This window comes from Centrocercus urophasianus, unplaced genomic scaffold (genome assembly GCF_019232065.1).
Source record: "Centrocercus urophasianus isolate 14NV4802_14NV808 unplaced genomic scaffold, USGS_Curo_1.0 seq_11, whole genome shotgun sequence".
Taxonomy (NCBI): Eukaryota; Metazoa; Chordata; class Aves; order Galliformes; family Phasianidae; genus Centrocercus; species Centrocercus urophasianus.
The window spans coordinates 80,685,984-80,698,536 of record NW_024884253.1 but is presented as its reverse complement, the minus strand read 5'-3'; the positions used below and the strand labels follow the sequence as shown (position 1 = coordinate 80,698,536).

Here is a 12,553-nt window from a genome sequence, read left to right as displayed (position 1 = left end):
CTGCCCTGCTGAGGCCACATCTTAAGTTCTGGGTCCACATCTGGGCTCCTCGGTTCCAGAAAGACAGGGAACTTCTAGAGAGAATGCAGTGGAGGGCCACCAAGATGATGCCTGGGAACATCTCCCTTGTAAGAAAAGGCTGAGAGATCTGGGGCTGTTTGGCCTGGAAAAGACTGAGGGAGGATTATATCAATGCCTATGAATATCTGAAAGATAGAAAACGAGAGGATGGGGCCAGGCTCTTTTCAGCACTGTCCAGTGACACGACAAAGGGCAATGGGCAGAAACTGGAACACAGAAAGTTCCTTTTGAAATTTAAAAAAAAAAAAAAAAAAACCAACAACAAAAAAACAACCTTTTTACTTTAAGGGTGACAGAGCACTGGCACAGGCTGTCCAGAAAGGCTGCAGAGTCTCCTTCTCTGGAGATGGTCAAGATCCACCCGAACACCTATCTGTGTAACGCACTGCAAGGAACCTGCCTTAGCAGGAGAATTGGACCTCTTGATCCCCCAAGGTCCCTTCCAAGCCCTACAACTCTTGATTCTGTGATCAGATGCTTCAACAAAGTTCACTGAGGTAGCTCACGTTCTTTTCAAAACTTTCACATCTCAACTTCAAATCATTTACTTAACTACAGTTTTCCCATTTTTATTGCTAAGCTGATCAACTATTTTTTCATCACTACAGCAAATCACTCTGCAGCAAAACTAGCAGTGCTGCACCCCTCAGAAGTGATAACAAAACATCCAAGCCACCCATTAGAAAGAAAGGTGAGGCAAACTGCTAAACCACACAGTTTCTTAGCCAACTCTTCTGATCAGGATGGCTTTGTATCACTGCTTCATGCAGACAGGGAGGGGAGGAAATCACAACCTCCTGTTGCCTGTGACTTCCTGCTGAAATCAATGCAAGTTTTGTGGATCCTGGGCAGGAGCAGGTCTATATAAGGATATGACAGTGATAGCAGAGATAATACTTTGCTCGGGATTGGTCCAGGGCATAAGGAGTTCATGTTGCCCTGAGTACGAGCACAAAGAAAGCTGACAACCTCTGAGGATCCCACTAGAGCAGAGAAATACTAATGATGCACATCCTCCTCACAGAACACCCAACTTAGACAAAAGCCAAAGAACAAGAACCAGGTTTCTCACACAGACCTACTTTTTCCACCAAGTATCACCAGTCTTCTCCACCACGTACTCTTCCGAAGGAAAAATCTACCATCCTTTTGACCTTGGACTTGTTCATTTTCTCTGTCCCTCTCAGTACATGCTCTTTGCTAACCATTCAACATGCTGTGAGCCCTGATAAAAGTGGTTAATGTTTACTGAAACCGGTGTATGAACTGTACTAAACCTGATGGGGAAGAAGGCAAAGTTCTGCTAGCAGCATCCGTGACCAATTAAAAAGTTTGTTTTTTTTTCTCCCCAACTTATCTCCCCTCTCCCCTATACTAAACAGACATGTCAGTAGATCAGCAGGCAGCACTGGGAGAGCACGCTAAAATGCTTCTAATCCATCCACCTGGATGCCTAAAAGCAAGGCACTACTCTGAGAATCATATAGGTAGAATGATGGAATGCAAGAATGCACAAAAGCAACGGAAGAACTGACTGCTGGGAGTTTCTCTCTGGGGATATGTATAATCATTTTCCAAAACAATCCGAAAATCCACAAGTCCAGCAGAACTGCTAATATTCCCTTCCAGCTTTCCTTTTAGGAAGCTGATACATCTTCACTTGAGCAATATCTTCAATGCATCCTCTGATTTAAGTAACTGAAGAAACAGAATATTCCTACTGTAAACTGAAACAATAATGAACATTTGACCAGGATGTTTGGAAGATCTTACGTTTGCTGGCATCCCTAGTATTAACAAGTGTTTCAATGGCTGTATCTGTGTACTATTTATGGATAATGTTTTGTAATATAACACAAATGCATGCATTGCCACTTCTTAGCGAACTGAAATTTCCTCTTTTTTCCAATAACCAGTCCAGAGATCAACACCAAACAGCTCTTACCTCCTTCCCACCATCTCTAGTGACAGTGGGATGCTCTCAGGTGTTTAAAGCCATTTTAATTTTGTTCTAGAGGGCAGCAACAGAGCCACAGTCACCTTGGAAACAAACATCACCCTCTGTTTGCAGAACAAACAATGGTACCTTTTCAGCCAGTGTGAGGCAGGCAGGGCAAGGGGCAGCCAAGCAATTCTGGGGCTTACAGGAGCGTTAACATATTGCATTCATTCACTGCGTCAAAAAATAGTTCAGCACGAGAAGCAAGCCTCTCTCAAAGTGGCAGCCTTTGGCTGAAAACCACAGACAAGCGCGTAAGGCTAAGGAGGTCAAACACATCTCCCAGGTCAGCAGGGAGGCCTTCTCTCCAATTATTTTTTTTTTTTTAATTGCCCTTGTGTTCCCCTCTCTCGTACACACAGAAGTTAGAAAAACTCACCTATTTAAACCGATCTTAGTCACAAAAAGTCTAGGGCTCAGCTTCCAAGTAGCACTCACTGAAGTTTTCTCAGCGTGCCAAAATATTTCAGAGAACTATTTACCTGCACTTGTAGTGCTTTGTGCCTGGTGCATCAAGAGCCGTTTCCAGAAGCATTCCTTGTGAAGCTAGCAGGAATTGCAGTTATACAGCATTTCAGGCCCTGTGTCCAAGTACTCAAGCAGTTACATACCCCTCATTTCAAAGTCATTTCACCTTCAGAGAACCATGGACCACCGGACTGCTTTAAAAACCAGACAATACTGGCTTAACAGTAACTTTGGAGTGGTTTCCTATCTGCAGGAGACTTTTTCCCCAGCTTCAAAATAAAGCCAAAACAAAACCAAGCCTTTTTACCTGCTATAAGCAGGAAAAAGACCTAGATGTTTAGGGGTTCAAATTTTATTAGATTTAACACTCTCTCATCAAGTGCTCGCTCTTCTGGTCTGTCATAAGTGGAACATTTAAAAGAAGAAAGACTGAGGTATCACATAGGTATTTTAGTGCCTTCTACCCTTGCCACACTAACTAGCAAACTCCTAAATAGCTCTGAACAAACTGCCAGGAGCTCAGCTGCCCTTGTCATCTGTAAGGCCGCTCAGCAAAGCATTTCAAGGTACAATGCAATCATGCTGCCATTTAACTCGTGCATAGAATAGCATTCAGGTGTGCTGTGAAGGAGTGCCAGGCACAACACACCCATGTGAGAACTGCACCAAGGTGATGAGAGCTGCACAAAGGCAAAACAAAGCATCTCCTGGTTTAGATCCATAGATTTCAACATCGCAAATATGAACATTTTTCCTATGGCCTTTGCTCATCTTGCATGGTGCACTTACCTTTATGAAAAAAAAAAAAAAAAAAGGCACAAATCATCTTAAATCATCTTAACTAGGCCATTAGAAAGGCTGGTGCTTGTCCTGCTAACTTAAGCAAGCTTGTCCATATGGGCAAGGCAGGTTCACTGAGAACTACCATCATGTTAGCCCAATTGAGTCAGATTAACATTTCTAAAAATCCACCTTAACGTTCATTAAGACGCAGGTTAACACATTAGATGGTCTCACACAGCCACAAGCACGGCTTCAGACACGGCAGGCTGTACCTGAGAGCATCAAGAGCATCAAGAGGGCTCCGTGTTTTTTTATTGCGTTCAGCTAACTCAGCTGACCTCACACAATTGAGACACACACCCTTTCTGCCTGTCAGGACAGGGGCCTCCTCTGTCTTTTGCTGCTGGGACAGGAGAAGTGAGGTAGGCGCAGAGGTGATTCACATGCAACCCGTCCTTCACTTATTGCTGGTGGGGGGAGGAGGAGGAGGGGAAAGCACGCAAGTGAAAAGCCACAGCTGCTCCAAGGCTACTCCAGTTTTACAGCACCCGATTTATGGAAAACAAAACAAGAACAGAAAAACGGGATTTAAACACCAGCAACCTGCAGGAATCATTATAAATGCCTCCCGCTCTGCCCAAAGACTAGCCTGGACTCCATCTGCCTTCAAGGCCAAGGAAGGAAACACTTAACTTGAACGGCAGCCAGGATTCACAGTCCACTTTCCAGCAGCTCGCACGGGGAGGGCTGTCCCTGTGGCAGGACAGCAGGTAGCACTTCTGTGCAGTTTCAACACCACTATTTGGGACTGCTGTGAGCACAGAAAGGGGGACACAGGGGTTGCTCCATCCCACAGTGCTGCTGCAGCACCTGGCAGCAACACCCAGCTCGCCGGGCTCCTTGTGCCGGGTGTGACGTGTGTGCAGCTCAGCAGGCAAGGCTGGAAGGCCCTCCTGCACTCTGAGATGCTGTGACTGTTTCAACAAGCATGTTCCTCGTTGCTTGGGCAAGGCTGTGAAGGCTTCCCAGCAAGGCCTGCAGCTAGGCCTCTGTCCCTTGCGCCAGGGCAAGCAGGAGCAGCAGTTGCTGCTGCCGCATGGCCGGCCCTTCCCTTCCCCTCCCTTCCCCCCGCACACCCGCCCCCACCCTCCAGGAGCTATCGCAAATCCCCAGGCTGCTCCGACTGCCAGCTGACATAACTGTTTAGTCAGCAAGCAGGCAGAGCAGCGTCCGGCCCCCTCCATCCTTCCCCAGCTCCTTCCCGTGGTACTTTCCACGCTGCCCATCTGCAGAAACAATCTCTGTCCCTCCACAGCAAAGTGCTCTGGAAAATTGGTCTCACTTCACCCATAGCCCACAAATTTGGGTTGTTCCTGCTGTCTCCGCCCTGGCGCTCTATGCGACCTGCATTCAGCCCCCCGGTGCAAGGAGATCCAGCATCAGGGCCGCTGCCAGCACCACTTCCTCCATTTGCTGCAAGATCGTGGCCAGGCAGCCCTGCACTGCGCAAGGGAAATGCAGCCTAACAGCCGGGCCTCAGGCACCAAGTGCTCATCCTTCTCATCTCTCCAAGGTGACTTACAGACTTCACGGAAGTTGAGCGACCATCTTCAAAGCAGACGTGTGCGATCCTGGCCAGCACAAAGGCGGCACAACCAGCCCCTGCCTGCCTACTCAGGTCTACTTGACTACAACAGTGCAGGTGGGTATCTGTACCTCTACAAAAAAAAAAAGGAAATAGTGTCCCAGGCAAGGCTGGAATAACCAAAAGCCCAGGCAAAAGGCAAGGAGTTGGTTTGAGATTATGCACTGTGCGGATGGCTGATGTTCCTCCAGCCCTATGTGCAGGAATGGTGGGCTCTGACTCCTCAGACACCGTGTCCATGCAGCATTCCAAGAACACCCACCTAACTGACTGCTTGTACAAACAAACAGCTCTCACCTGGAAACCCTGCAGTGGGTCATCTCACCTCTCTTGTGCCATTCTGCTGGACATCTACATGCCCTGGAACACAACTGTACCCAGTGTCACATTGTCAGACCGAGTCAATCTATGTTGGCTCATTTTGCAAAGTTTTCTCTTTTTCCGGGTGTAAGTAGGAGAGATTAAAGGTGTCATGATGCCATTCATAGTTTGTACAGAAACAACATAACCAATACTGAAATGACATTACCTGCACTGACATTCCAAAACTAAAACAACATCTGGCTTATACACGAGTCTGTTTCACTGATAACACTCAAGAGAGTGAAGCCTCTTCTTTCCTCCTCTCTTCCCCTTAAGAAATATACACATCCTCTTTTTCTTACTTCCTCCCAGCTGGGTATCAATGCAACTGACTATAATTCATCTGATTACTAGACTGTAGAACAACTGAGAAAAGAGTTAGCGACCTTAGTTTCTCATATTTTGAGTATAAAGAATTATTGAAAGAAATAAACACCTCTGCAAATAGCCTCCAAATAATTAAGCGATGATGAAGACTGAAATCCCCTAGAGAAGAAAACCATTTTAAGCCCAGGACTCCTTAATTCACTCTTTCATGCTTCAGCGCTGAAACATCCCATTCTACACCACGCTGCCTGCTGCCAAGAGATAGACAGCTGCAACATGCAGACACAAAAAGGAGGTGTCTTTTGGCTGGAGTTCTAGCTTTCTACAGGTCGTCCTGTTTTACACGCTGCTCCTTGGAAAAGTTTTAACTTCAGAAATCTAAAAACAAATGGACTATTGGAACTGATGACAGCTGCTGAATGAGCCTGGTCCAAATGTGTACAAGTCCCTTCACAGTCCATCTTCATTCGCAATACGGCAACTTTCTTGGAAATGTGCTGTTGCAGCACTTAGTTGGCCTTTAACATGAATGTATTCCTCATAAGAGAAGTTTGGACTCTGATAAAATCTCTGTCAGTCCTCACTGTTAGTTCAGCTCCACCAGTACAATCTCTCTGCAGTGACTGATACTCTGCTCCTGATCCTCTATGCAAACTGACTTCCCCCACTAAAGACACCGCACCAACGTTGGCAAAGACGCGTGAGATTTGTACCAGCTCAGCCAGAACAAAACCTGGACCACAATCCGACATGATGAAACACGACTTCCTTACACAATATCAAGCGTAATTAAGAAAGATATTCTCTTATGATGGAAATGACTCTGGTAGCAGAAAGAACAGCCAAAGACGACACAATTTATAAAAGCAACAATTTTTTTGCACAGCTAACGCAATAGAGAGCTCTGTATCAATGCATGGTAAAGTGGGAAAAAGAGAGCAGCTTCACAGCTGAAACTCTCAAGCCTATTTGTACAAACAGCACGCAGTTTTGTGATTCCTGCACTGAGGGTAAGCACCTCCCAGCAGCTCTTCCTCTTTCCCCAGCTGCTCATTCCCACACTGGGAAAGCCTACAGTTTGCTTCCCTTTTAGCAACCAAAACAAAAGTTTGCAGGGTGTGACTGCTGTAAGACAGAAAAAAATGGAAGAGGACTGTCGACTCAAACCATTTCCGTGATTTCGCTTCCAGAGGAAAGCCCACAAACACTTGTATCAGCACCTCTGGAGAGGATGCAAGCTAGGAGTACATGGGCAGGAACGGACAGCTAGAGGTGAGGAGATAAATGATGGAAAACAAAAACAGAAGCCCCTCCTTAAGCTGGTTTTGCCGTAGATTATAAACTGCTTCTTCATGCTGTGATGTCAAATGCGCACTCATGTTGCCAAGGAAATAATTCTGAGGTCACTAATTTGACACTAGTTTGTCACTAGCCGTTTAGTTATCCTGGCAAAGATGCACCAGAAAAGGGAAAGAGGGGAGGAAATACCTAAATATCAAAAGAGTCCTAAGAAAAAGGCAGCTTCAAAGAGATAACAAACATCACCGTGCAGATCTCTGCTGAGACTGTTCCCTCTGCATTGTTTGTAGTCACATACCTGGAAGAATACTTGCCTTGAAGTGGTGGGGGGGGGGGGGGGGGGGGGGGAAGCATTAAACACCAATGGTGTTAAATACAACCTTTGAAGGCAAGTACCACAATGTACCTGAAAGACAGGGCCAAGTGGGAAAAGAAAAGGGGCAAAAGAGGGGAAAGTGACTCCATTTAACATAAGCCTATCACTCTTTCAGAGCCTTACTGATACCAGGTACAAAGATTCCCATGTACTGATAACAACCATGGAGTGGATGCTCACACTTACCTTCAGTGAAGTTGGAAGCCACATCAAAGATAAGAATGTACTAAAATTAAAAATAAAGCACCTTCCTGACATTTTTTTTTTTAAAAAGGACCATGCAGTTCTTTCCACATTGCAACTCCAAGCCACTAAAGGTTTAAGCCCAGCAAGAGAAACAGAGCAGATGCAGTTCCTATACACCAAGACAGATAAAACAGACACAGCTAATGATCCCCTACCCATGGAGTAGAGCCTGGATTAGGCTCTGTGAGCGGGAATTAATCAACCCAGCACAGAGCTGCATGGATTCCACGATCCAACCCAGCAAGCAACGCTTTCTAGTTCATCTGAGGTTGATTTGAGAAGCCAGGAAAGACAAACTGGCTAAAAGAAATTCTCCTTGGTCCTTCCACTTATCCTCCTGCCCCTTGCTTTGCTAGAAGATGTGGCCATTTCAATGGTTTGAGCACTGTGTTCAAGAAACATGCAGACGTGGCACTGAGGGACGTGGTTTAGAGGGCATGGTGGTGAAGGGCTGATGGTTGGATTAGATGATCTTAGTGGTCTTTTCCAACCTTAACGATTCTATCATTGCAAGAAAACAATTATAATCAAAGTAACACAGACATGCTCTCCTGTTCAAATATATATGACTTCACACTAGCTTTCAGATTTTCCAGGTTTAACACCCAAGAGCAGAGAGGGCCTTGCAAAGTATATGTCACACTAGAGCTACATTTCTCGGTCCTTATGCGACGCTTTGGATACTACATTTAAATGTAGGATAGTAAATGCATACAGCAGCAGTGGAGCACTACAGGATGAGCTTCAAATTCAACAGTCAGAGCTACAAACACAGCCTCCTTTCTCTGAACAGATATGCTAGCTACTTCCAAACACAACATAAATCACAAGGCCCACAGAGCACAGGACTAAGTGCTCAACAGCTTGTTAGAATGGTTTTATACACAGCTACACTGAAAGATTATCATTATAAGCCAGCATTACATGATGAATAGGGTTTCTCACAAGATTGCTGTATTTCATAAATCTGGAGATGCTTAATAAAGGGAATATGTAACCTAGACAAATTTGATTTCTGGCTGTGAGATGCTTTCTTTACTAAAAGGTTTGAAATCACCATCGTCACTGTTCATATACCTGCAATGAAGTTCTCAGTTCTGGCAAGCTGGAATAAAACTTCTTCACGAACTAAACGCAAATCAAGTAGCACGCATAATTTGGTACACAGGTTAAGTAAGGTAGGGCTTTAAAAGCCGTGGTTCCCTTTCAGGCTGTCAGTACTGAAGAATGTGCAGCACTTTACACAGAGAAAAGGGTTAGCATGACCTGATCTCAACCTCTCCTTTTTTACTTTCTACTTCAGAAGTGGCTGCATTTCAGTAGTAGTGGAGGCACAGGTTTGCAAAGTGCCCTGGGAGCGATCTAACATAAGTAAACATGAGCAGTATGGTTAGCATAGAAGCAAAATTCTTCTGGTTGCAAAATGTTAAAACTGTCAGGTTCAGCAACAGGCAGCAATCCTACAGGTGGACAAGTAGGTCGGGAGGGGGAGATAAGGGGAGAAGGAGATAAGAATATAACAGTTACAGCAATAAGCAATTCACTTGAAGGAGCACAAAGCAATTCCTCTGACAGCTGCTGAGACCATACAGAAAGACGAATCCCAGCTACCGCCCCAAGTAAGCACTACAGCATCTGGACAAGGAAAACTTTTCATGGCAAATACCCCCACAGCAGGATGAATTCCACTCACTAAAGCTTCAGATGTGCAGGGTACACTTCAGGCTGCCATCTGTAGGAATAAAAAGATACTTAGTGGAGGGATGCAGGGACACTGCTCTTAGAAACCAGGAGTGTACATGGGGAGGAAGGCAGAGAGCAAAGCATCATCTAAACAAGCAGCTCTCAAATTATCAGGATGGAAGCAACTGAGACACATCTTAGAAGTCAGCACCTCCTGTCTGTTACGTGCCTGTACTGACACAGTTTCCCCCTCAAAAAAAACTGCTGAAGAGAAGAACCCTGGCAGCACCTGTAGATCTTTAAGCCTGTCCAAGTATATGTCTTACAGAAATAAATATGTAGGCAAATAAAGGACATTTAGCACGTGTCTCTGATAGATGTTAACAAGGCAAACCGTAGCTTTCACAAGTGAGCAGCATAATCAAGAGCATGGAATAGCTTCTGCATAATCACTGACACTCAGATGGAGACTCTAGCATGGGAGGAAGGCCAGTGAGGTGACACAACAGAGATCCACACAGTTCTGAAATGAATGGAGGTCAGCAGTGATGCATTACTCATTATTTCCCACAGTCACAAATGATATCAAGTGGAAGCATCCAATGGCAGGTTTAGAAAATTGGGTTTTTATCCTTCCCAACAAAGCACGTAGCTAAAGAGCAAAGCTCACCACCACAACATACCAAGTGTCCGTGCAGGTTCAAAAAGCCAAGGAGAAAGGATTCTTGAACCTAAATACCGAACTTCTTTAAAAATTCACTGGCTCAAGATTCCACAAGCTGTGCCTGGAAGACTACAACAGGAAAGCATCAACAGCAGGTGTCCCTTTGCCACGCTCTATCTTGGTAAATCTCATCAGTTGGCATCCCAAGCTAGAGGGGATTCTGGACTAACTTGTTATCAGACACAAACAGGATTCCCTCCAGTTTTTAATTTTGCAGGTGAATACAGCGTGATCTCCTCCACAGGACTGAAAAACCTTCAGCCAAAGATCCAGAGGCATTTCTTCCAGCACCAGCACCAGCTCGAAGAGGCATTCCCTGCTCTGACCCCAAGTTTCAGTGGAGAAGCAGGTACCAGGAACTGCTCATTCCGGACAGGGCAGAGCTGGCGAAACATCGCTGGAACCGCAGCTTCAGCATTATTCAGGTCAGGATGAATCCAGAGGTTAGCATACCACAGCTGTCTTCCCTGTCTGATGGCCAGAGGTTACTACGCTTGCAGCAGGGATGTGTCCAACAACAGAGATGCCCAGTTCAACACAACTGAATTCAAGCACAGCGAACTCTGAAGTGCAGCACACCGGTGGCACAAGACATGCTCATCCTTCTGTCTTCTCATCTACACCATCCAAGCCCTTCACCTGGGGCCAGAGCAAGCACCAGAATGAGAAGCCTCCAGAAACACTGAGGTCAATTCTACAGCAAACATTTGCCTAATGTCCTCACCTAGGCAGCAAGCTTGGGCCTCTTATTTTCCAGAACTTATGTGAAGACCTTTGGGCAGGGATAGAGGTGAGAGACACGTCTGCAGACCACCTCCATCAGAAGATTCCAGCACAAAGCCAGGCCCCTTGTTGGTATGGCCACAGGCCATATTAACTTGTCGCCTTCAATATGCACCCAGCAGAGTTCAGGTCATGGATTTGTTGGAAGTTCATCGCTTATTCAAGCTTTTGTGTGAGGGGTCATTGCTGTCAAATTGTCTGCTTTCACAAGCACAAAAGCTCATGTTAAAATGTAAATACTTACAGGTGTTCCACCAGGCACTCAAGATGAAAGTCAGAGCAAATATATTAGCCCTAGCTGTATTTTACCACGCTGTAGTACTTGAAAGTCATCTGTTTGTGAACCAGGGGTTTTATGTGGGTTCATCTGCCTAGACAGGAAGCGTGATCTAATGGTGAAGACACAGCACTGAATATACAGCATTTGGGTTCTTTTGCTGACTCTGTTACTGTCTCTGTCACCTTCATTAAACGTATTTTTCATGCCATTGTCTGGATTGAAAAGAACACAAGCAGATGCTTATTCTGTCTCATACAACTGCTGTGACCCTGTGTCATTTCTGCTAATTACTCCAAGAATACCCAAATGACATAGGAAATGTTAATCCAACCTGTAAGTTAACCTGAGTTAACAAAGAGCATCGGCCATATAAAAGAGCACGAAGTCCTTCCCAAATGCCTGTGCTACGCTGTTTGTTTTTCAGGACAGACTCTCTGCAACTTATTATTACTTCGGCCTTGATGGAGACAGTGTTTTGCACATTCAGCTTTGCAACAAGCCTGGATAGGCTAGCTTCCCCCTGTCAACTGTATTGGTGCACTGGATAGCCCTTGTAAGCCATTCAAATGCAACTTCTGTGCAGGTGTAATGCCACAATACGAGCAGCAAGACTGAGCTGGCACAGCTCTACTGGGAAAATCAACTCCCCAACTGTGGGAAGAAGCAAAGCCAATGGAGACAGCAATCACCACGTCACCCTGAAATCCAGTTTCAGGTCCAGTTCAACCTTGTTCTGTGATTGAGCAGCACAGTTCTGGAAAAGCTGGTATCCTCTTCCCTCAGCATTTCAAACCACATGTTGTGACTTTAGGAGACTGCACGAATGCTAAATCAGGAGTCGTTGTCTACAGCTTGAGAGCAACCTGCATTCACTTCATTACCAATCACAGGAAATTTTGCACCGTGAATCTCACGTCTGGCAGGTCAAACAGCCCCACAGCCCTCACTCACAGAGCCTTTCACCATCAGGATTCTTGCTATTAACACACAAGGAAAGACAGCTTCAGTAAACCACACCAGCGGTGCGGGTGCCATCTCTGCAACAGCAAAGGGGAGCGGAAGGGAGCTGCCAACAGCAGTGTGATTGATGTGCACTCCCCTCCCCTGCTCAAGTAATGGCAGGAGGGAAAACGAACACACGCAGGACTGCAACCTGCCATATCTCATTCAGCATCCCAAGGCAAGCCAGATACTTCTCAAACACAGCGCGATGTTTGAAGGTACGATCTGCCACAGTACGGCAACTTCTCAGAGACAACACGGGACTGAGAGAAGGGAATGGCACTGACTTTATCCAACAGCACCCAACTGTTCCCAGCCACGTTTCTCTTGAAAGAAAAAAGCAAGCAAGCAGCAAACACCGCAGACACATGCAAACCTTACAGTGTTTCTCCTTTCTGCTTCTTGCTTTTGGTAACTTGCTCTACTTCTACGCATTTCTCCTAACTCTCACTCGCTCATGCAAAACATTCCCATCCCTACAGAAAGCAGAGGTC

The 12,553-nt window shown here is 45.6% G+C and overlaps 1 protein-coding gene across 3 annotated transcripts in view; it reads right to left on the bottom strand.

The window, feature by feature from the left end:
* RREB1 (ras responsive element binding protein 1) overlaps positions 1 to 12,553 on the bottom strand; it is a 121,038-nt gene that overhangs the window by 96,893 nt on the left and 11,592 nt on the right. Inside the window, exon 1 of one of the 3 annotated variants that reach the window (XM_042808905.1) lies at positions 1,164 to 1,393. The exons of the other annotated variants lie outside the window; for them this stretch is intronic. Within the exon in view, the coding sequence (XP_042664839.1) occupies position 1,164 (1 nt within the window). The 5' untranslated portion in view covers positions 1,165 to 1,393. Of the gene's footprint in view, positions 1 to 1,163; positions 1,394 to 12,553 lie in introns of those variants that run through there. 3 annotated transcript variants of the gene reach the window in all.